The sequence below is a fragment of the Crinia signifera genome, chromosome 8 (assembly GCF_055691185.1).
Source record: "Crinia signifera chromosome 8, ASM5569118v1, whole genome shotgun sequence".
In the NCBI taxonomy this organism is placed as follows: domain Eukaryota; kingdom Metazoa; phylum Chordata; class Amphibia; order Anura; family Myobatrachidae; genus Crinia; species Crinia signifera.
The window spans coordinates 133,907,781-133,933,317 of NC_139224.1; the positions used below are offsets into that span (position 1 = coordinate 133,907,781).

A 25,537-nucleotide genomic window follows, 5' to 3' on the forward strand; every position below is an offset into this window, starting at 1 on the left:
TGAAGGGAGCACACATACCATGGCTAACCCATTTATTGTAATCTTTGTGCATTTCTAATGCATCCACCATCAAATGCCTTTGGTCTGTGATCAACAGAAGACTTCTTTGCTTTAGGTGTCCCCTTATATGGAGTCAAACTCACACTTTACAGTAGCATGGATTCCCGGGGATATCCCCTGCTGATGGAGCAGCTGTTTTCATTCACTGCACATACTTCTTTTAACTATACATAGGACTTCCACAAATCCGATCTGTAAGCTTTGACAGCTAATACTCTAAGGCAAAATGGCTGAACTGCCACATTATGACAGTTGTCATCGGGTGCTTTAATATGACAGTAAAAATACTATAGCGGAGATGAGTGTAAAGTGTTGGTTAATACTTAATAAGAGAATCCTGATATTTTGACGATTAAATGATCTTTAAGGCTACAGGATCAACAATGAAATGCATCTGATCAGATATCGGTCAGCACAGAGAAGCAGCCACATTGGAATTGTAAATTAAATCCCCCTCAGCCATCAGCCCTCCCAGTGTGTATCTGGCTATGTCAGTCATGATGGTCCAATGGTCCCAATGTTTGAAAATTTTTTTTTTTTTTTTTAAGTTATTTTTTTATAACATTTTTGGATACATTTTAAATATATGTTCTTGACCTAATTCAAATATTAAAACAAAAACATTTCTAAGTAGTTTTTTTGGGGGAAAAAAGCATAAAGCCAGGAATTTGAGGACCCTGGAAATCCAGGGATTTGATGCAAAGCCAATCTCTTATGGAATGAAGAAATTAATGAAAATGTAAACATATATCCAGATTTATTTTTTATTATAAAAAGAAAAACAAATCTATTTTAAAAACATAACTATGTCAGTATGAGATGCAAGTAACAATTGGTAAAACCTAACTTGCCATTAATACCCAAGACCCAATAACAAACAAGGACAATTTTTTGTTTTTGTTTTGTGTGCGTATAAATCATACACGGGGAAAAAATCCATTTCTTTCTCTTCACACTGATTATTGTTGGTAGGTAACGTATCAGTGCATGCTAGGCAGTGGTATATGTAGCATATGTGACTTAAGAGCAAAGGTTAAATATTAGCCCAGCCCTTATTGCTCCAAAAGCTTTCTATGTGTCTCTTAATAAACCAAGATCTTATTCAAGTTGAAATGGACAAATTTCACAAATAAGCAAGTTAGATCCCTTATAAAAAAGGAACAGGACAATAAAATACAAAGAAGATGCACATACTGTAACAGGTTTGCAAACATTACAAGTTGACGCTGTTGTCCTGTTTCCATGTTAATGCCACTGGAAATCCAAACTATCTCAGGATTCTATTTGCATTTAACCAGTGATGGCTTTGGAACACTGATCTATCAAGGGTCAAATACGATTACACATACCATGTTATCCACTGCCCCACAATACCCATGCCAATCCACCACCCTTATGTTTAGCACCAACATCAACCTTGACAATTTTTTAGTACTATTATTTTTATTCCATATACCCTGATATATATCGTCTCTCACCTTTGCTCAGTAGACAAAATTTACATCTAAATAGAAAAATACTACAAGAACAGACCCAAATGACAACATAAGCATGATCAGGAACATCCATGTAAAAAACAGCCAAAGACCCCTGACCGTATTAAAAGACCCCTGGATCATTTGAGAGACCAGACTGTAAATCCTGCTCTATTGTATAAATGTCAGCTGACCTGCAGGATGAGTCTAGAACGTGTCAAATGACTAAGTACCTGGCATAAGTTAAGGGGCAAATTTCAAGATCCCCTCCTATCTTTTACTAGTGGTTATCACGGAGCACAGAGAGACAGAAAGCAGCTTCCCCGTGGTCCTGGACCCTTTGTCGTTCTCCTATATATATTTCTTCTTTTTGCCTTTTCTAAAGGCTGAGAACAAGTAAATTTGCTCTACTATATGTTTTAAGAGTGTAAGCACTGTGTTTTCTTGGTCAAACTTTCTAGTTGATGTTAAAATGGGACACATCCGTACAGAGATATCATGTCTTTTCCTTTCTAGTGCTCACTTTAAAGGGGCTATGTATCAAGCATTCTAAACACTAAACAAGTGGAGAACTTGCAAAAAGTAACCAATAACAGCTAAGCTTCTACCTATCATTTTGTAGGATGTACTTGATAAAGTATAACAGAAGCTGATTGGTTGCTATTTGAAACTTCTCCATGGTTTAGAATGCGTGTTACATCTCCCCGATAGTTTTTAACTGACCTCACTTTTGGCCTCAGTGGAAATAAAGTGCTGTGTCAGTTCTGTTTCTATCTAATGCCCTAAAAAAATGAAGGCATTTTAATATACACTGAATTTGATTTGTGTTTACCTAGTAATGTCCTTAGGAAAATGTCAATTGTTACGTTGTGGTGCACAATAGAACCACACTTATTTCAATCAAGGAGAAACTGCAGTGGCCTACTCTACCCCACTGCTAACAATATGCCTATCTGGTGGCTTCAACCAGACATAGAATTACATGACTTAGGCATAGGTGTAGAGGATAGAAACAGTACTGGCTAAAAGGCTTAGGAGCAGTAGCTATTGTTAGCTATCTTTTCTCTTTAGTTCTTAATTGCAGTAGGTTCATCTTCCATTTCATTCAGCACGCAGGTCCTGATCAAGGCTTCTGTCACAGCATAAGGGTTGCAGTTGGCTGATGGACGACGGTCTTCAAAATAGCCTTTCTTCTCTTGGCCAACAGTACGAGGAATACGAATACTTGCTCCACGGTTTGCCACTCCTGCAGAAAACTCATGGATGCTGGAGGTTTCATGGAAGCCTGTCAACCGGCGAGCATTGTCTGACCCCCCCTTGGGGTCATAGCTTCGAATGTGCTTTTCATGTTGCTTAGAAAGACGTTCAATTGCTTCTTCAATGTACCTAGAAGTGAGAAAGATTGAAGGTTACTCATAGTTTCCCTACTTATCCCTTAACATATCCATGTGTATAGTTTTACTGTAATAAAAATCAAACACATTTGTTCTTCTTTAATAGAATAAGACGTGAAGAGGCTAAGGGCGAGATGTACTAAAGGGAAAATGCGGTAAAACCCCTGTTTTACCGCATTTTCCTATGTACTATTACCCGACCGCACCGTCACCGCAGTGTAGGGTATCGCCACCTTTGGGTGGCGATACCCTATAGAAGCCTATGGGCTTCTTTTCGCCGCCCGACGCCTCCGCCGAAAAACCCGCCGACCCCCCTCTCCCCCTCCCTCTCTTACCTGGTCCAGGTCCTCCTGGACCCGGAAGGTAACACCTTCCTCCCCCTAGTGACGCAGCCGGACGTCCTTCCGGCTTCAGGGGGGAGGAAGAGGCGCCGGGGACAGCTTGCTTAGCTGTCCCCAGCGTGAGGGATGCAGGAGCCGGCTGGGAGGTGACGGAGACCCCCCGCGCACCACATTCCAGGTATCGCGGGGGGCCTCCGTCACCGCATCGCGATGCCAGCCGCATATGTTAGTACATATGCGGCGGCATCGCGGCGGGGGGGCCGCGATGGGCGGCGATGTATTTTAATACATCCCGCCCTTAGAGTGCAAGACAGAGGTGCAAAGAGGTAAACATGTATCCATTAACCAACAACACTGTCTGAGGAGCACAACGTAGCCTCTACCCCTCCAGTGACCATGCCGGTCTCTCCAGCACTCATGGGGGTACGCAAGCCTGCCACCCAAAGCTACAACAAAGTGGCTAGGAAATCTCCATCCTCCTATGAAAATCTTGTGTCACAGATGATCCGTGCTAGGACTCGGATCACTGATGTAAGCAGCGATAACTAATTAAGTCACATTCGAATCATGCCCCATGTGATCACAAGGGTAAAAGTAGAGCTCCTCCCTCTTCTTTGTACCCAACTTTGAAAATATTTGCTTCCAAAAAAAGGACTGATTGGAAAATAAATGTAAATAATTACTTCTGGTGTTTCAGGGTTGGCGACGTAAAGTGGAAGCACATATTTTTACTCCAAGGCCCCAGTTACCTTGGGGGTATCCTTCCTGTTTTTGTTTGTGTTTTAAAGGGAAACAACTTGAATCAACAGTTTTCCAATACAATACCTCTGCAGTCTACCATTGGGAAATATGTAAAGTAAATTTGCCTTGTGCCACTACCATCGCCACATTTCACTATTACTATCTTTTCCACTTTGTCATTTTCCTAGCATACATTATCCCATAGCAATGTATTCACAATTTCTCGTAACTGAATACACTGTAACATCTTCACTTACTTGAGTCCTCCTTCTTCACGCATTTTTTGTGTGCTAAAGTTTGTGTGGCAACCAGCTCCATTCCAGTTTCCAGTGATAGGTTTGGGGTCAAATGAAATCACAACTCCAAAGTCCTCGCTTACTCTCTGCAGAAGGAAACGGGCAATCCAAAGGTGGTCCCCCATGTCAATCCCTTCGCAGGGACCAACCTGGAACTCCCACTGTTAATGAAACAAATATTTCCTTATAACACATACAGTAAAAATGTAATCACAGAGATAGCTGCAAAGTTCAATTCAGTAGCGTATTAGAGGTAAATTCACTTAGATGCGAGTTCTATTGAAGATGGGATCTTGCATATAGCAATCTTATTTATTTAGAACCTTATTGAAGATAATAAGTACAATGTGATTAGTATGGACAACATGCTATCTTCAATAGAACTCCCTTCTTAGTCAATGTACCCCTTAGTGCTCAATCTTTTTCTTAGCTTGTACTTTAATATCAGTGTGCCCTTGTTTTGGAACCTTAGTGTAATGGGGCCTACACATATGGCGATTTCAGGTCCTGTTCTAAGCAATCTGACTTGTATTTCCTAGATTGCTCGTACATCGCTCCGTGTGTAGGGGCCATAGCGATGCGGGTACCAGCACGTCGCTATCGCCTGGCGATTAAGATCCAACATGCTGGATGAATTTAGTTAGATAGCGGGTCAACGCAGAACACTGGCCTTGATAGATCGCTCAGCATACATCGCTGACACACTGCTGAGCGATCTAGCATCGCTCCGATAGCTTAGCAAAATCTCTACATGTGTAGGCCCCTTTAGTGTGCATTGTTCTTGGATCATAGTTATGAGTGTTATCTTCTTCTAAGCACTCATGTTCCACCATGCCATGGTTCTTGGATTCCAAGTATCAGTGTGTCAGTGTTCTGGCACCCGAGTGTCCGTGTTCTCATACGCCAAGTGTCAGTGTGCCATTGTTAAGGCAAAACAGGTGCCAGTGTTCTGGCAAGCCAAGTGCTAGTGTGCCATTTTTCTGGTACTGCCTCATTGTTCTTGCTCTTCATGTGGCAATGTGTCATTGTTCTGTCACTGCAAGCATCAGTGTACCAATGTTCCGACACCCCAAGTGCTACTTTGTCATTGTACTGGCTGCCCAAGTAGAAGTGTTCTATGATTGTGGGAACATAAGAAGCAACAGAATTTTTTTAGGAACCAAAGTGTCAGTGAGCTATTGTTGTGTTAGTGTGCCATTGTTTTGAGTAGCTGTTCCCCAAAAACATATTTAAACAATGACTTGCACTAGAGCCTAAATACTTTGGCAGGCTTACCTGTGCTGGCATGACTTCTGCATTGGTTCCTGCAATTTTTACACCAGCGTACAGGCACGCCCGATAATGAGCCTCCACAATATCCCGGCCATAGGCATTATTTGCTCCCACACCACAGTAATATGGACCTGAAGGAAAGAGAAATGTATTAAGTTTAACGACAAAGAAAAGGGAAAAAACAGACAATCATTCACAATTACATGTTAAGACTGTACAAGAAGAATTCAATTAATGTTGATGTTCCACCGGTCATCACCACTATGGGGTATATTCAATTAAAGTCGTATCTATTCCAACATGCATATATCGGAATGGATCCGACAATACCTATTCAATCTGTGGCCAAATCCAACTGTCAGATTTGGCTGCTGCCCTGTCCTCCTTGCCTCGTCTCCTCAATCCAACTTTTTTTAAAGTTATGGGCCCCATACATCAGCAATCACAATTAATGGTTTTCCAGATCCAGTGATTTTTTTGGCTTCTACAATCTATTTGACTTGCCCACACATTACAGATTTATTTCAGTGATTGGCAGGTTTTTCCCTTCTAAAGATTGCATCTTCATATCTGGAAAGTGCCCATACATCACCTCAATCGATTGTCATTTCAGATGTTACTACTTTTCATAATTTAAATAGAAGAAGACGAAACGGGAATGCCCACACATATAAAAAACAACCGCAGATAATACCAGATTATTAAACATGTTTAAAAATCTGATTCAGCAATCGATTGGCCATCCCGAACAATTTTTGATCGGGATCGCCAAAAGGGGGAGCCCACACATTAAAGATCTGAGGATTGTCACAATTAATTGCTAATGTATGGGGCCCATTAGATTGAGAGTGTCGGAAACTATTGGCTATTCCGTCAATCCACGTGGAATATGTTGGATCATGTATTCAAATAAAAAAGTCAGAAACTGCTGTTTGCCAACAAACGGCAGTTCTATGTCTGCCTCCGCAGTTATCCACTAGTTATAATTGCCCTACACTATGGGGTGATATTTGGTTTTCCAGAACAGCAAATTACGTCCTTTACGCATTAACGTGTTTGTGTGTGTGTGGGTAGAAGAAAAAAATGCCTATAAACAAACCTTGAGGTCCTGGGAAGCCATTACAGGGCCAGCCAAAAGGATGTCCATCCGTCCCAAGCAACGTATATTCTTGTTCCATCCCAAACCATGGGTGTTCATCTACCACCTTGTCCATGACCTCTTTACAACTGTGTCGTAGGTTTGATTCTACAGATAGAAAGTTCATGTGTTATTTCAGCCAGTAATAATTTAGTCACATGTATGATAACATGTTAAACTAGCTCATGGTGTCAGGAAAATTAAATCTACTGTACACATCCTGTCATCCAGAACACCCCCAGTACAATCACCTGAAGGAACTCCTGTAGCTGTAGCTGACACTAAGCAAACAATCATTTAAAAAATGTTTAATATGCTATGGGCAACCAATCAGAATCTAATTCTTGTTTATTTAGAAGACAATAGCTAGTATCCGAATGGTTGCCCATAGCAACATCCCTATCACTTTACACAACCTATCACTTTACAAACACAGCCTGTGGCATGGCAGTTAGTAGCTGATTGTCTCGTGATTTATCACTCTCCATTTTTAACACTTTTCAAGTTTGATACATTCGGCCCAACGTGTTTGGTGATAACACCAACCAGACAGTCGGCCCCTACTTGTCAAGTTAACAGACTGGGGTTAAAAAAATGACAGTTTGGGACTGACTGTCTGCTGCACTATCACCGGCCAATTTATCACTTCACCAGGCTTAATAAATCTGCGCCTGGAATTATAACTGAAATAATGTAAAATGCTAATAAAATATTTTCAATATGCTTAGACAAAGCTCCATGAAAATACTCTCACATTCAAGGTTTGCACCGTCCATCTGTTATGTAATGAGAGGACAGTGACTTATGTAAGTCACAGACACAGCAATCTGGCCTGCCAGCTGTCCTAACGTACAGTAACTTATAAAGCTGTACGACTCTTCGGGCCGCATGTAATGCGGTGTGAGTCCGGCAGCCGCGCAGGATGCCAGCTGAGCGCTAAGGTTTTTTTTAAAGGGGCAGTCGGTTACAAGGCAAAACCATCCCTTTTAAATGTCCTGTATCCTAATACAGAATGTAGTGACAAAAAGGGACATGCAGGGCGCTCCAGTTCAACATCAGATGTAGAAGAGTCTGCACTAAATCATGCACATACAATAGGGCTTTATTTAGAGTTAGGCGCAAATCCAGGTAGAGGGTGTTCAATTGCACGAGGGCAGAACATGGGAAATACATGGGATGCAAATGCAGCGTGTTTTGCATGCAGAGAAAATACTTCTTGTTTTTGCATACAGGACACAAACGCTGAGCGGCTGTATATTTACTGAGTGACTGACAGCCACACTCAACGGCTTTTCCAATACTCTCTTATGAGTAAGGTCATTCCTAGCTTTTATTTCCGCATCAGCATTCATTTTGTCTACCTCGGTTGTCCTAATTTCCTAATTGTGTCCTGTCATTCATGTTGCCTGGTACCACATGCAATGTGGCACCATACTAGTATACAATTATAATTTTCTCGAAAAATAATCTTGCTTTACTGGCCCCCCTCTACTCCCTGGGCCTGGAACTATAGTCCCCTGATACCAGCCCTGCTCATGCTATATACTAGGTGCCAAAATGGCATCTCTCTTAGATTCCGGACTGCATAGGCCGCATTGTACTTTGCCTATGCAAGAATGCTTTGTCACACCCTGGTTCTGTGGATGGCCATTGACCATCGATGGTTGAATACCTTTGCCATCGATGGGGGAGCACAAGATGGTTTCCCACCATCAATGGCACAGCAAATGCTGTTTTCGGTTTTTTTTTTCTAGCCCCGCCCCCGACACATGTGAAGCCCCTCCCCTGTATTCTGATTGGTCCAAAGGCAAATCAGTCAAACACATTGGATGACCATCGATAGGTAAAAATAGCGATGGACATCCATTGCATAGTTTAGCACTATAGATGGCCAGTTGTATTATTGCCATTGATGGCAATGGCAACGATGGCCACTCCTACCTGGTCCCACCCCTTTGTTGACAAGTGTAGATGTGACTGAAATAAGTATGTACAATCCGTTCTTGCTTGCACCCACCTTCGAAACCTGCAGTGTGAACTCATGCTAGGTACACTCTGAACGTTCAAGCAACACACCCTGCATATATTTTCCACTTTCTGTACCTTCCATAATTCTATATTATTCTGGGCTTCTTTTTGGAGGAGAGCAAATGTCTTTGATCTAGATGCGATTTGGGAACGCATTTTGCATTTAAATAAATAGCCCCTACAGTATGTGATTTATTAATTTTACCTGATTATACAATGTTACCGTGTGATAAAATAGAAATAAAGAATAATAATAATAATAATACTGTAAAAAATCTAATTAGTATCACAAATCAGCTTAACATAGTTGGTCCACCACACTGATCACTGACAGCAACACCAGCCTACCTGCTATAGTTTTGTTGTATTTCTGCACCTCACAGAGCACCAGCTTGTTGGGGTCTTTCCGGAAGGGGTCCCTAAACATGGCCACCGGTATCAGGAACATGTCACTATTTGATCCTTCAGCTTGATATGTGCTAGAGCCATCATAATTCCACTCAGGCAGGTCTGCAAGAGATAACAGCCATATTGTCATGCATCTGCTGCGCCAAGAATTACAATAAAGGTAATATTTGTATTGTATTTACTGTTATCAGTTTTTATATTGTCTTTTATATGGTATTCATGTTTAACTGTTGCGAAACAGATATTTAAAGATAAAACTTAGACATTTTGGTGCAGTTAAATTACACAAAACTTACTGCACTTGCCCTCTGTATCAGTAACTAGCAGGGGATGTGATAATGGGTGCCGGACGGCTCCCCGACAGTCGGGATTCCGACAGCCAGTACTCCGACATCGGAATCCCGACTGCTCCCTCGTGGGTGTCCACGATCCCCATAGAGGGAGAATAAAAAAGGTGGCGAGCGCAGCCCGCAGCGTGACGAGCGCAGCGAGCCCGCAAGGGGCTTCATTGCGCTCCCCACTCTGTGCAGTTGGGATTCCAACGTCTGACTAATGACTGCCGGAATCCCGACTGTCTGAGTATTATACCACACCCATGATAATTGCACTGGCAGACAGAGTGAACCAAGATTTCTACCTTTAACACAGATATATGTGTGCAAACTGCCAAATTGCTTTGATATTACTACTTGGTAATTAATATTGAGACTATGTCAAGCATTAACAATGGAGATTCTACACAGATTTCTTCCTGAGGCAACTTGTTGTCAAAGCTGGAATGCACACCTTTAATAGTCTTGGGTTCAGAGTCAAGGGTTCTTGTTTTGCAGCGTAATCCTTCTCCTGTTCCATCAATCCATATGTACATAGCCTGGACTTTTTCTCCCTGAGGCAGATCCATGTACATCTGTTTCACCCCCTTGCATAGCTCTGCGCTGGCTGCGACCGCCATGGCTGCAGGAGAATGAGGAACTGCACAGAAGAGAGCACACAAGTAGTTGCGGATTAGTATGCTGACTGTTTGACAGGCTGAAAAACAGGAATTCTCTATGAACAATGCAAGGCTTCTGCAAGAGGCTCGTGTGGGATTGGTCAAGAGAAAGCAATGTGGAATTAATTATAGCTGAACGATCAGCAGCTCTGATAGGGAGTCGTGATAAGGATGCTATTTATCATTATGCAGAATATAAATGGATACTGTGTTATTCTGCATTTGGCAAGCTGAAATTACTTCAGTTTAAAGACAGTGCTCAATCATTGGTTAAAACCCATTGAATATATCATATTCCAAATGTAGAATTTCACTGATATTATGTCAACAAGGCAGGGATAAGGTTTGCGGGGGACCTTATCAATAAAACTGTCCAACAAGATCTATAAATACAATGGGGTGAATTAACCCTTTGAGTGCCAAGTGCATTTGTCAAAATAGGGATGAAAATTGGCAAGCAAACATTTATATTCATCATAATGACCTGTAATGTTTAAATGTTTACCTTAAATAAAAATATATATATTTTTTACACAACAGTCACTCATTACAGAGATGTTGACACTCAAATTCAAATTAACCCACCAAAATCCCCCAGTCAACATGGGGCACACTACCACCCAAGCTGGTGATGTAACTACGTGTGGTGTTTTTTTTTTTCTTCTTGTAACTCGCTTAGTGACCACTTATGTTCAATGAAACAAGTGGATGTGTAGAGGAGCAAGAATAACCACATGGGGTACCAAATTAATAAAAATGAGTTATTGCTTTGTATTCAGACCATTACATAACAATGGGAGTACAAGACCCATATTATCAATGGAGCAACTACCTCTGACATTATTTATAAAACAATACAAAATATGTGCCTAAAAAGAATCTTTGATCATCTGTGACCTCCCAGATATTTAACAGGGCAAAGAATGCACCAGGTTCAGGAGTGTGTAAAGCACTCTCTTGTGCTAGGCTGTGTGTTGCCTTATTCTGCATCCAGGCAGCCGGCACCACACCACAAAATCACAGTAGTATAGGAATCCTGATTTAAAATGACTGATGTGTTAATAGCTGCAGCAGCAGCCGCCATACAAAAGTTGTAGTCCTCAGAATGGAAAGAATCTGTTACAGTGGTTACCCAACTGCTAAAGAGCCGGGAACCCACCAGTTGTCTACTGGGATTTCCTAATACTAGAATTTGATTATAGACCAGTCTGAGTATTAAACATGTAAAATGCTGTGTGCTTCTTTCCTTGTTAATTAATTTATTAAAAAGAGAATGCTCAGAACAAAAAGTTAGAACCACAAATTTTTTTTCACATACTCTGGGATTACCTACACCTAAATACAAGATAAACAGCAATTAAAATGGCTGCCCCCACCTCGGGCAAATACATTACAACTGATAGCAGCAGCTGTGTACCTTTTCCTTAGGGAGATATATACGCCCTAGAAACCAATGCATGTGAACACAATAAACACAATCAATAGTTGTACAAGGGAATTATAAATAAATAGCCTGAACTCAGACACCAATACCACACACACACTGTATATATACCCGCACACAGAAACCTCTGGTCTCAGGCTAGGAAGAGGCTACCATGCACAGAACACACAGGTAGTAACAAATGCATATCATAAGGGTGGTTGTTAATGTAATGTACATACAGTATTGTGTGAAAAACATGGATGTAATGTAGCTTACACCTACATACAGTATACATGTACTGATCTGACACTAATAACAACACTACACAAACATCAACAAATGGAACGCAGGTAAGTAAAACAACTCAACAGTCTAAATACCACAGTGGTGCACAGAACACACATTATGTAACTAGATTTTACAGCTACAATTGCTGTACATGTTATATATAGCTGGATGATGATAATATATAAAGATAAATTGATCTCTTCCAGGACACAATCCCTGCGAGAGCCAGAGACAGGTATACAGCAGGTAGACATCTGGCAGCTACAGCAGCCAAACACTATACAATACACAAGTGATACACCTGTATGACACAGCAAATACACACAATAACACTATCACACATGAGATGCATAAGAAAGCAGCCATGTGCCTGCAGCTGCAGAGGTGGAAGCATGCACTCCGTACAGGGATCCTGTTACCTGTATCAGTGGAGATAGAGCTAAGGTTGCTGTTGCTAGCCCAGGAGCCTGTGGCTGCTGCTGCTTGTGTTTGGTACACAGTAGGCTGCTGGCTGTCAGTGGGAAGCTTCCATCGTCCCAGGTCTGCGCTCAGGAATATATATCCCTACACATATATTGTGTAGCACAGAGCCGGCCCCAGGCTGCTCATTGGCTGCCTGCAAACGTGAGTCCTACACATGCCACGCTGGGGCCGCCCTGATGGCACCGGGCCATTGGTCATTCCCAGGGAAGGGGCAGCCCCAGTCCTGGCTGACACTGTATCTCCCCAGCCGAGGACTGTGCTGCTGCTGCTGCTGGGGAGGTGCTGGTGATGTTGCTGTGCATTAATGAGCAGGCGCTGGGGGGTCATTGCAAAGAGGGAGAAAAATGATAAACAAGAAGCATCTAGGTGAGGATCACATGCCCTGACTGATGCCAGCGCACATAACAAGGAGCAATGTGTATCATAGACACTGGCATGTCAGGTGCATGGGGCATGGACAATGGCTGCAGCACACATTACATCAGCTCAGGACGTGGTGTGCATAGGGGATCATGGAACAAAACACAGTGACAGCCATAGTAGTCCGGAGAATATATAGTATCTATGTAGAATGTACTGTTACTATGTGTTGCATCACCAGAAGCCTTTGTGGAGATCGGCCCAGGGTGCATTCATGAAGTCAGCATTCACAATAAAAATAATAATATAATTCATTTTCTTATTATTATAATAATGATTTATACAGTATGGCGCAACAAGAAATCCGCAGCGTCAAATGTCAGAGTACATGAACAAATAAGTAAAACAGTGACTTGAGGGGCGATTCTCCTAAGCGATTTGACTACATCGTCAAAATCGCTTAGAAAGGTTCCCTGAATTGTCCTGTGTGTACACATCGGGCGATAGCAATGCGCTGGCGGGCATCTTCGCTGTCGCCTGGCCAAATATACACTGCAGGCAATAATATTTTGACTAGACTTGCAGTGTCTGTTCAGCTGTACAAACGGGCTGCTTCTGCTGGGGATGGCCGCCGGCTTATCTCCGCCAGCAACTGGGCGGTTTTGACTAAGCAACATTGCTTAGCCAAATGGATCATCCGCCAGCCCGTGTGTGCACCCCTTTACAGGTGAATACAATAGAGGACAAGTACAGGGTACATAACCATAGCTGAATCAGCAGGGGACACTGTAATAATTATCAACATTTATTTATTACCTATTAACAATATCTTATACAGCGCAGCATATTCCATTGCGCTTTACAATTGGAAACCGTAAGATAACAAACTGGGTATTTACAGACAGTTAAAGGTAGGAGGATCCTGCTCGCAAGCTTACAATCTATAGCATGGCAAAAATGCACATTGAAGATGGTTTAAAAGGAAAAGCATATGTGGGAAGATGGCCCTGCTCGTGAGAGCTTACGTTGTCAATAGTTATGTCGACATGGATAAAATGTTGAAATCGTAAATGTTGACACCTGGAAAATGTTGACATGAGCAGAAGGTTTTTGATTTGGAATTAAATTTAGGGGCTATGTGATGAGGGACAGACTTAAGGCCCCTAATACGGGGTATCACATGCGTGCCTAGCCTGTGATACCTCTTTAAATGGATCCGTAGCTCCCCGGTGGCTGGATGGCATGCGATACATCGTATTGGGTCACTTTGCATATGATATATCGCATGCGACCCCATACACCGGTCAGGAATGCAATAAGTTCTTATTTCGCATCGGATCAGAATTGGAAGGAAATGTCATACGATTTGACACTTATTACACGATTGATCAACCTAATGTGTCAAAATTGTGTGAAAAGGGTCCAAATTGCACATTCTTACATCAACATTATGAGCATGAACATACGGAACCCCTCCCATTCCATTAAAATGAAGGGTGTTGCAATGGAGCATTTTCAGGATAAATATACATAAATGATTGCTAACAAGACAGGTAGATATTGCTCATAAATCACACTGCATAAGTCAGTACAGTTAGGGGAATACCTAATTGGCAGTGTTATTTTTTTTTTAATTATCCAATTGCCTGCAAGAATTTTAGCTTTGTAATTTCAATAGGAATTACCCAGCTTCAGGGCAGGTGCAAAGCCAGAGAAACCCTTCATTTTGTTATAGGCAGACGGTGACCGGGGGTGCCCCCTGGATATGGGCACCCTAGGCATCTGCCTGATGGTAGAGCCAACCCTTACTGTACTAGCCAACCAAACTGACATTTTAAAGAGTGTTTCCTACATTATATACAGTAAGTAGCATTTATAGGAATACACTGAGAAATATATACTGTACATTCTGCTGATAGAATTTAATATAATATATTGCTTTATATTCTCATTACTTAATATTTGATCAATATATTAGATTATCTTAATGATTACAGTATGGTCTAATATAAACTCTCAAAAATATTTAAATGATTTAGCTTAGGACTTTTTGGGGGCGGTCCCCTCGTCCCGCCCAGTCTTCTATTCTTCCGTTCTATACAGTGCCGCCATCAGGGGGGACTGCAGGGACAGGGGTCCCCGGCCTGAACAAAGAGCGGCCTGTCCCTGGCTTCTACCCAGCTATGGTGGGTGAAAGGGGTTATGTTGTTACAGGGCACACCACATCCCCAGCCTATTTTGTCATTTCCGGGCCCGCTGTTTCTGATGGCAGCCCTGGTTTATATATATATATATATATATATATATATATATATATATATATATATATATATATATATATATATATACCCCTTGTGCCATACACACACTTTGCTAGACCGGACAGTACGGAGGATTGGTATAGACAGCTCTGGCATCCACAAGTGGAACGTCTGTTGGGGATCTGTAGAGACTTGCAAAATGAGCAAATACATAAACAATGTACAGATTAAAGGAAGCGCACCCCTCATAAATTGAACGCAGAAGCGTACGACTGCTGGGTCGCGCCATGTGGGCTTATGTAACAACCCTTGGCACAGCACTTAGAACACAATGTCCCGTTTCTCCTCCCATCACTACAAACATCTCTATAATCTATAATAGGCTTTTGTTGTTTGCAGTACAAGGTGGAGTATATGAAAGACATGAACTGAGAGGTGATCATTTCTGAAGGAGGAATCATGCCATCTGGTGGGCATAGGCATGCACTGCATCTTGTTTGTGTGTGCGCTGTACTGAGAATTACTACAGTATGTCTTGGAATGTCCTGGGCTGTTTATCAATGCCTGCAGTTCCCAAACACACACTACTGCTGATAAACACATATACTGTATCCCAGGAATGTGCAATCCTGTGTATGATCGTACATCGCCCCAGATTGCCGATTTGCACAACATTCAGTGTTGTGGACATACAGATCCTAGTACTCTTTGCGTCACAGTCTGACATTACTAAATACTGGCATTGTGTTTGTTGGCAGTAATGCTACATTGTATAATTATACGGGGTGTGTTAGGGTGAATTTCAGCATGCATTTTTCATATAGTAATAGTTTTCTTTCATTTTTACTCATGTTGATTACATATGATGGTTTTGCTATTTTGGAATATTTGTGTCTGTACTTTTCTGTGTCTCCCCCACAGATGACTCAGAGTCAGAACAAGTCTTCACTCAAAACACATGTGATTATCCTGGAATACTGGTTACATAAGAAACAGTTGTAGATCATCAGAACAGTAACTTTGCCTGGTGCCATCTACACAGACAGAATAAGGGCTGTTTAAATAAGGTTTCTAACATGTTATTAGAGCTGGAGCCAGGAGTAATCATGTGTAAATTCAAAATCCAGATGTCCGCTTAACACGGGCAGGGCCGGAATATAGGCCTAATGGGCCTGAAGCTGGAAATGTTCGAGGGCCTTTTATCAGGGCCGGCGCCACCACTAGGCAGGTTTAGGCATTTGCCTAGGGCGCCGGCCACTGGAGGGCGGTAGTGAGCTGCAGCCGGCCAGCAGCAGCAGCAGGAAGCTACCGCAGAGGAGAGCTGGAAGCTGGGCGATCATCATCTGCCAACGCTGCAACAAGCACTTACACAACCAGCAGCTATTAGGTGAGTTATTTCCCCCCTGCCGGAGCCCGCCCGCCCGTGTTGCTGCCTGACAGCAGTCAGTCGCCCCCATCCCTGGCTGCCGCCCGATCATCAGCAGCAAGCGTCAAAATCTTCAGCGGCGGGCGCCTGACCCAGCCCCCGCCAGCAAGACAGCCCTGCCGCAATCCACTGCCCCACTCCCCCCCGTGCGCTGGACACACTAGGACCTTCGGCGGCGGCAGGATGATGGACGCCCCAGCCACCGCCAGCCAGTCAGCCCGGCCGCAATCCACTGCCCCCTCCAGTTACATCCGCTGGTTAGTGAGTACTAAAGCTGCAGCCTGAGCAGGCTGCAATTTGATAATTTTAAGAAGTGAATCGCGCACTCAAAATTGACTAAATCTATAGATTGGATGATTGTCAGATTGCACAGTGTGTACGCAAAAATAATTTGCTATAAATGGATCGGTCCCCACCTGAACTATAATAATCTAATGCCAATGAGTCATGAGATGTGTATAGTATGTGTATAAGGATCCTTGATAAAGGCACAGTGTGCCAAAATGCTGTTGAAATGGCCCTGACTCTGCCTGTACTCAATTTAGAATATATAATCACTGTCTGTAGGCAGCTGCTGGCGGTGGGTACTAGCTGTGTGCCCACTGCCCAGTATAAATGTTTGGCATCATGCTCCCTGCACATAGAAATGAATGGACAGCCAGTGATTGGCTGAGAGCTCTCTGACTGAGAGAGCTCTCAGCCAATCACTGACTGTCCATACATTTGTATGTGCACCCGCTGCTACCCGGCTTCCCCTACGCCAGTGGTGTAACTCCAATGCGGCAGACCCCGCGGTGGCTTGGAGGAGCCAGCGCCGCGGTCTCTGCAGGGAGAATTCTGAAAAAATGACGTCTTCTTTTTTCTGCATTATACATTCAAGGAGATTTGTCTCCCCTAGGACAAGGCACCCGGGCTGTGGACTGGGTTAGGTGTGGCTTTAATTTAGGCACTAGCTGAGGAATTAAGGTTAAGCAGCAGGAAAGGGGGTAAGGTTAGGGTTAGGTTGCAGGGCAGGAGGGCTAGGCTATGGGGTAGGAAGGTTAGGCACTAACAGGGAGGGTTAGGCTGTGTGGAGGTAAGTTTAGGGTAAGGTGGGGGGGGGGGGCAGGGTTATACTTACCTGACCTCTGAACCGCCAACCACCCATACACGTGGATTGGGTAGTGTGTAAAACAAATACGGTGCCTGATCAATCTCTAGATATATTTACTACTGTGTGCCCAGCATCTCGCTCTTATCTCTAATTTACTGAGGTGGGAGGTCTATTGAAGATGGGATGCCCAAAGCAACCAATCAAGATAACAGATTCTGATTGGTTGCTATTAGCAATATCCCATCTTCAATAGACCTCCCACCTCAGTAAATTTACCCCTTACACTTTTGTAAGGGTGGCATGGGGGGGGGAGTAGGCGGAATTTTTGCCTAGGGTGCCAAGTAACCTTGCACCGGCCCTGCCTTTTATTAGAAGTGGAAGAGGTGAGGCAAACGGGTTGGGATCATTGGGTAGACAGCAAGATGGTCGACAAGCATTAGGTCAACACCACTAGGTCGACATGCATTTAGGTCGACATGCAGGAAGGTTAACACGACTGTAGGTCGACATGGGTCAGGCAACAGGGTCACTAGGTCGACACAAGCATTAGGTCGACATGGGGTCGACAGTCAAAATGTCGACATGGGGTTTTCACAATTTTTTGTCCCGAATTCTGACACAGTCGACATGGACATTAAAATGTAGCAGCGCGTCCCCTTGCATGGCTCGCTCTGCTCGCCATGCTTTCTGGCACGGATCCTCGATATGCTCGGCACACTATTTTATTCTCTAACCACGCCCTAATGGATGGTAGGGCATGAAATAACGCCTGTCGGCACATGTCGTCTCAATTTTTTTTTTTTAAACCCCTATGTCGGCCTAATGCTTGTGTTGACCTAATGACCCTTTCAACCTAACCCATGTCGACCTATAGTCATGTCGACCTTCCTGCATGTCAACCTTAATGCTTGTCGACCAAATGGTGTTGACCTAATGCTTGTAGACCTAGTGACCGTATCCCAGGCAAACATTATGTAGGCATCTACATGCACTATAAGTAACAGTGTCTCCGTAAATACCAGGGCCAGCTCGAGGCTTACGTGCTTACGTGCGAGATTTTTTTAAGCACCTCCCCAATGCGGTGACCTTGCTCCAATTATACATATGCCACACACTGTGAAGCCCAGTATACATATGCCACACACCGTGATGCCCATTAAACATGATGCCACACACCATGATGGCCATTATACATATTAGTGTTCCCTCTAAGCTTCTTTTGCATGGTGCCACACCCTGCCTATTCTTAAAGCCCCAAAATGCACCCTGTCCTTTTTGTGTGTGGCACTGTGCGCCCTTATGCTGTCCCTCACCATGCTGACATGCCGCTGAGGACTTTTGGTGCGTGCCATTATGTGTAATGGGTATTACAGTGTATGCCATCATGTGTAATGGGCATTATGGTGTGTTGTATAATGGGTAAGAGGCATTACGGTGTGTGTGCCATAATGTGTAACTGTCATTACAACAGAATATGTAATGGGCATACCTGTATTAGAGTTTGACAATGTTTAATGAGTGTTATCCTTGTGCAGTGTGTAGGAAACACTCTTTAAACCAACTTAAAGATGACTACCAGATACCTAATATACATTTTTTCTGTTACCATCAACTTAGACAAGCCTGCCGGACACAATTTCCCGCCGGTCCCCCGACATTTACTAGTTCACCTGTTAAATATCTGCTGATGTCAGGTGGTTTCTCTAGGGCTGTCTCTAGATTCTATGCAGAGTTGTTATCATCACAACACACCCCTGGCCTGCCCCACCTTAAAACAGCGTGGGAACTGAACTTGGGCCCCATCTCTGATGAGGACTGGGAGACAGCCCTGGGAAGCCCACACTCTTCCACGACATCCTCCAGATATCAGCAGATTCAACTATATATACTGCACTGGGTTTACCTGACTACACTTAGATTATTTAAAATGGGGGGCAGGGCCGTCTCTAGATGTCCCAAATGTAGTTCCTCTGAGGGTACGTTCTGGCACCTACTATGGAGCTTCTGGCAGGAAATCATTTTGGCTATTGGCACTACTGGTGTACATGGGCGGATTCATGGGGGGAGCATTCGGGCACTTGCTCCCCTGCCATTTCGGGGCTTTCCAAAGAGCCCAGCCCCGTGTCGCTAGCCCCCTGGGAACCGGAGATATAGCCAGACAAAACTAGAATGTTTTCCCCATAGGATAACATGGGACCCGATAATTCTGATCTCCCCCCCCCCTGTGCCAACGGCTGGCATTTCACCCCGCGGCATCACAGAAACCCAAACCGCTGGGCCTTCAATTTGATACCAGGCAGGTCTATAGGGGTCAATTGGTTCCGGAGATATTGTGGGTAAACAGATTTTTTTATTTCTGAAATGTAATTTCATGGCTGTTTATGTTGTTTGAGGGCAGATTACTCTGGAACCAAACAGCCCAGTTTTATGAAAAACACTAGTGGCATGACTACACCACCCACCATGGCGGATGTTTAAAATGTAAACATTCGGTGTTCTGGCCTATTTGCTCTATTCCCAGACGGGATACTGGTAGCAAATACGGTACTTCTGTAGTTTCACGGCGCCAGTATGGCTTCCAGACACAACGTATGTATGTATGTATGTATGTGTGTGTGTATGTGTATGTATATATACTAGGGATGTGCACCGGCCACTTTTCACGTTTGGGTTCTGATTACCTTCAGGTTTTGGGTTCTACTGGGTTTTGCCAAAACACCCCCTAAACGTTTTGGTGTTTGGGTTTTGGGTTCTGATTTTTTTTTTTAAAGCATAAAAAACACTAAAATCACAGAATTTAGGTGTTTTTTTTTCTCCTACGCTATTATTAACCTCAAGAGCACTGATCTCCACTCATTTCCAGTCTATTCTGAACACCTCACACCTCACACCTCACAATATTGTATTTAAGCCAAAAGGTTGCACAGAAGTAGTTGGATAACTATGATAAGCGACACAAGTGGGCGGCAGAAACACTAGACTGATACGGCACACTTAGCATCACCCCTGGACTGATACGGCACCCTTAGCATCACCCCTGGACTGATATGGCACACTTAGCATCACCCCTGGACTGATATGGCACACTTAGCATCACCCCTGGACTAATACAGCACACTTGGCAGCACCCCATGAATTATACGGCAGACTTGGCTCACCCCAGGAATTATTTGGCAGACTTGACTCACCCCTGGACTGATATGGCACACTTAGCATCACCCCTGGTCTGATACGGCACTCTTAGCATCACCCCTGGACTAATACAGCACAATTAACAGCACCCCATGAATTATACGGCAGACTTGGCTCACCCCAGGAATTATTTGGAAGACTTGGCTCACCCCTGGACTGATACGGCACACTTAGCATCACCCCTAGACTGATACGGCACACTTAGCATCATCCCTGGACTAATACAGCAAACTTGGCAGCACCCCATGAATTATACGGCAGACTTGGTTTACCCCAGGAATTATACGGCACAGATGGTGGCACCCCTGACCTGATACAGCACACATGACAGCACACATGGTATTATACGGCACAGATGGCGGAACCCCTGGACTGACACAGCACACATAGAATTATACGGCACACAGTGGGCCTTATTCTAGTTCACTCTTTCTGACAAATTCCTTCTAATGCTGTGTACACACGGGGGCGATAGGGGCTGGAATCGCTGGAAATATGGTCGCAGGCGACCATATTGCCAGTGATGGGAGTGTGCCCCGCCGGGTGCGCGCTCCCGTTTTCTGCCCCATTCTAATCGCTGGTCGCAGGAGCTTGCTCCTGCAACCAGCTGATAACCTCTGCGGTACTGCCGGCAGAGGTTCCTTTTCATCAGCGACCATCTCTGGTCGCTGATGAAAAGGAGAAACTGAGCAATATATCTCCCCCGTCTGTACACAGCTTTAGATGGACAAAACCATGTGCACTGCAGGGGGGGGGGGGGGGGGGGGGCAGATGTTACTTGTGCAGAGATAATTAGATTTGTTTGGGGTTTTACTTCAAAGTGAGATCTATATTGCAGTGCAAAAATAAATCAGCCAGTATTTACCCTGAACAGAAACAAAATAACTCACCCAAATCTAATTCTCTGTGCACACTTTACATCTGCCCCCCTGCAGTGCACATGGTTTTGTCCATCTTAGAAGGATTTTGTCAGAAAGAGTGAACTAGAATAAATCCCATAGTGACACTCCTGCAGTAAAAGAGTTATTCTTTTAATAAAAAAATGGCAGCACCCCTGGATTGATACAGCAGACTTAGCAGCACCCCATAAATTCTACAGCACACTTGGCTCACCCCTGGACTGATACTGCACACTAAGCATCACCCCTGTGACGGCACACTTAGCAGCACCCCTGGACTGTGACGGCACACTTAGCAGCACCCCATGAATTATACAGCAGGTTTGCAGCAACCCATGAATTATATGACAGACTTGGCTCACCCCAGGAATTATGCGTCACACATGTGGGCATCCCTGACCTGATACAGCACACATGGAATTATACGGTACAGATGGCGGCACCCCTGGACTGATACGGCACACATGGCGGCAGGCATGGAATTATACGGCAGACAAATTCCTGCAGTAAAAATAAAAATTTGTATTGTTTTAATTATAAAAAAGAGCAGCACACCTGGAATTATACGACAGACTTAGCAACACCCTATGAATTATACAGCACTGTTGGCTCACCCCTGGACTACAGCGCATTTAACAGCCCTTGCAGTATAAAAAACAAAACAAAAAAACAACTTATTTTTATTTTCATTTAAAAAAAGGGCAACTCCCCTGGTCTGATACGGGACACATGGGGGCACCCCTGGACTGATACAGCACACATGTGGGCACCCCTGGACAAAAACAGCACACATGTGGGCACCCCTGGATGGATACAGTACACAAATGCGGGCACCCTTGGATGGGTACAGCACACATGTGGGCACCCCTGGACAAATACAGCACACATGTGGGCACCCCTGGATGGATACAGTACACATGCGGGCACCCCTGGACTGATACAGCACAAATGTGGGCACCCCTGGATGGATACAGTACACATGCGGGCACCCCTGGACTGATACAGCACAAATGTGGGCACCCCTGGACAAATACAGCACACATGTGGGCACCCCTGGATGGATACAGTACACATGTGGGCACCCCTGGACTGATGCAGCACACATGCGGGCACCCTGGGCACTGGCAGCAGTAATTAAAAAAAAAAATTATTTTTTTTTTTTATTAAAATAATGCAGCCCCCTCTGTAGCACTAGCAGCCCCATCTATGCATTAATAATCCCCCCAGCAGGTTTGCCCCTCACACCCCTCAGCAGACAGCATGGACACATCCGTGCTGTCTGAAATCACCAGCCTGTTTGAAAATGGCGCCGACCGCTGGGAACGATATATCCCCAGGTCTCGCGAGAATCCGACGGGGGGATGATGACGTTTCAGCCTCGATTTGGACTCGGAAAGATGGCGGGAACCGGTGAACTCCTCGGATCCGGCCTCGGCTCAGGTAAGATCGTGGGGGTTCGGATCTCTAGGATCCAAACACGCTCATCTCTAATATATACACATATCTATAGATTGTAAGCTTGAGAGCAGGGCCCTCATACCTATGAATGTCTGTAAATACCCAGGGGTAGATTTATTATAGAGCTGTCCCTGCTGTTAGGTATAGGGCATCGCCGCCTGCAGCTGGCGAAGTCGACAGCTGCAGGCGGCGGAACGGTCAGCGATGCTGACCGTTCATAAATCTGGCAGAAGGCAGGGGCGCAGTGCAAAATATTGCCCCTGCGCTATGCCTCCTGCCCCACACCGCCAGGATTAGAGTAAACGCTCGGCGGGTGTGATAGATCAGGGGAAGCACTATCCCCTGCTATAACGCACGGGGATAGCGCAGATGGCTACAGGTGACAGCATCAATCACCCCCACACGGGCAGAAAGTATGCCATTAATTGGGCATTGACATGCAGCACCAAATACGTGGTGTATGTCATTATTTGTCCGTGTGGGCTCTATTACGTAGGGAAGACGGAATGCATGTTCAAAATCCGAATGGCCCAACATCGTCTTGCCATACGTACAGCCTTGCTGAATGGCACAGGAGATCAACCGGTGGCTAGGCATTTTGCCCAGGCCAAACATGGGATGGCCACGTTAAAACACAAAATCATAGATCATGTGCCGGAATCCCCAAGGGGCGGAGACAGATCAAAGCGATTATTACAACTTGAATCCAGATGGATTTTTCGCCTGGACTGTCTCCGTCCCAAGGGGCTTAATGAATCATTAGGCCTGATCCATTTCATTTAATAGTCTGTCCATCTGCGGGCCCCATATCGCAGTTGTTGCATTGTCAATAATTTTGTAATATTCTTCATGCAATAACTCATGCTAGAACTAAGCCCACTCCGTTAAATTCTGATAAATTTTGTTATAGCTGACACAGTGATTGTCGCATCTTTGAGTTAGGAAACTGCCATTCACCTAATATGATTTTTTAACCAGCATAGAAAGAACAGCCTCAAACAGAGTCAGGTTGACTCAGCCTCTGCCACAACCTTACTAGTCTTGACAGCGCAATAGTTTTTATCTTAACATATGTCTTTTACAGCAGCACGCACTGTTTTTATCCTATTTGTAACATTGTACATATAACATGGTTTTGCTAGCACATTTGCACTTTATATCTGTCGTTTTTGTGACAGGTTCTTATTGTTTTGCACATCACGTATTGATTTTTTCTCTATGTTTATATTTACAGTGTTTCCATGGCAGCGCGGCTGAGCGCGCTGACGTCACCAGGGCCGGAAGGAGAAGGAGGTAGCCGGCGCCGGATGTGACGGGGCGGCGGGCCGCGATGCCGTGGAACAGCTGATGGTCCTTCGTCATTATGGTAGGACACTATTTATTGCACCTTATTATAGCACTATGTATCCTGATGAAGGGGATTGTATCCCCGAAACGTAGATGTATCACTTGTTGTTGCTAATACAGTAACCTTTACTTGCACCAAGACTTCGAGTGCCGCCTCTTCTTCCGAATATATATATATATATATATAATCTGTCTGTCTGTGATATATAGATTTTCTCACTGAGGGCCAGATGCACTAAGCTTCAAAAGTGATACAATTCAGAGTGATAAACCACCAACCAATCAGCTCCTGCCTGTCATTTTTCAAACACAGTCAGTGACATGGCATGTAGGAGCTGATTGGATGGCTGTTTATCACTCTCCATTTTATCACTTTTTAATCTTATTGCATCTGGGCCCCAGTGTGGTGACTCCTGAGCACTAATATGTCACTTCCCACTGATTCCCCAACAGTGTTACTGTGTAATATTAGTGGGAAGATGATGTGGGCTATGGGGCAGAGAGACCAACTGCCGCCCGCATGCCACATGCCAGGTATAAAACCTCAGTGCACTGGCCTCTCACTGTCATTTCTTGAGCAGAGGCAGAGGTGAGTGCAAGAAAAAAGACCCCCCTAGAGAGAACCAGTTTTTACAGCGGTTACTCCAGGTATTTTCAGTGATCAGTGATCAGCGCACATTAACATCTGTGTTTTCTTTCTTTTTTTGTGCACCTTTGGTGCAATTTACCACCAACGATGAGCCGGAGGGAATTGGCCCAGTTAGCTGGAACTGGGCCATATCCGAACACCTCCTGGCTACGGTCAGGGCGCCGCAGACCATCTTCTGGTGTACCATCAGCAGCAGCCCCAACATCAGGAGGACCACCAGCAGCAGCAGTGCCGTCCTCAGGAGCACCAGCAGTGGCAGGAGCACGAAGACCAGTAGTCATCCTTGCCCGCCTTCCATCCTACAGGAGATGCACCTTTACAGAAGGAGGCGCTGTAGAGTCCTGCCCCATCTGCATCTCCCAGTTTCGGATTGGAGAGGAAGTGGCGGTCACATCCTGCAGGCATGTTTTCCACATCTCATGCCTGACACAGTGGCTGGACATTAACACCATCTGCCCCCTGTGCCGCTCCCGATGCCTGAGCAGACTTTTCCTGCGTCATCTTTAGAGGA

General features: G+C 44.3%; 1 protein-coding gene across 2 annotated transcripts; it reads right to left on the reverse strand.

The window, feature by feature from the left end:
- Window positions 1-810: 810 nt before the first annotated feature.
- On the reverse strand, window positions 811-12,438 carry GLUL (glutamate-ammonia ligase). 2 transcript variants are annotated; one of them, XM_083157192.1, is made up of 7 exons: window positions 12,278-12,438; window positions 9,940-10,125; window positions 9,094-9,255; window positions 6,679-6,825; window positions 5,583-5,710; window positions 4,269-4,468; window positions 811-2,921 (listed from the first exon to the last, which is right to left on the reverse strand). In XM_083157192.1, exons 2-7 carry the CDS (start codon window positions 10,103-10,105, stop codon window positions 2,603-2,605), a joined length of 1,122 nt encoding a protein of 373 aa, XP_083013318.1. In that variant the 5' UTR covers window positions 10,106-10,125; window positions 12,278-12,438; the 3' UTR covers window positions 811-2,602. The 2 variants fall into 2 exon arrangements, with proteins under 2 accessions (XP_083013318.1, XP_083013319.1); XM_083157193.1 differs by lacking the exon at window positions 12,278-12,438 and having other exon boundaries at window positions 9,940-10,146.
- Between the last annotated feature and the right edge of the window lie 13,099 nt (window positions 12,439-25,537).

Excerpts from the sequence above, each read along its gene's own strand:
- GLUL (XM_083157192.1), bottom strand. The coding sequence starts at position 10,105 with ATGGCGGTCGCAGCCAGCGCAGAGCTATGCAAGGGGGTGAAACAGATG. Across the intron at positions 6,826-9,093 it reads ATACAACAAAACTATAGCAG|AATCAAACCTACGACACAGT; the intron begins GTAGGCTGGTGT and ends TTCTATCTGTAG. Across the intron at positions 2,922-4,268 it reads CGTGAAGAAGGAGGACTCAA|GTACATTGAAGAAGCAATTG; the intron begins GTAAGTGAAGAT and ends TCTCACTTCTAG.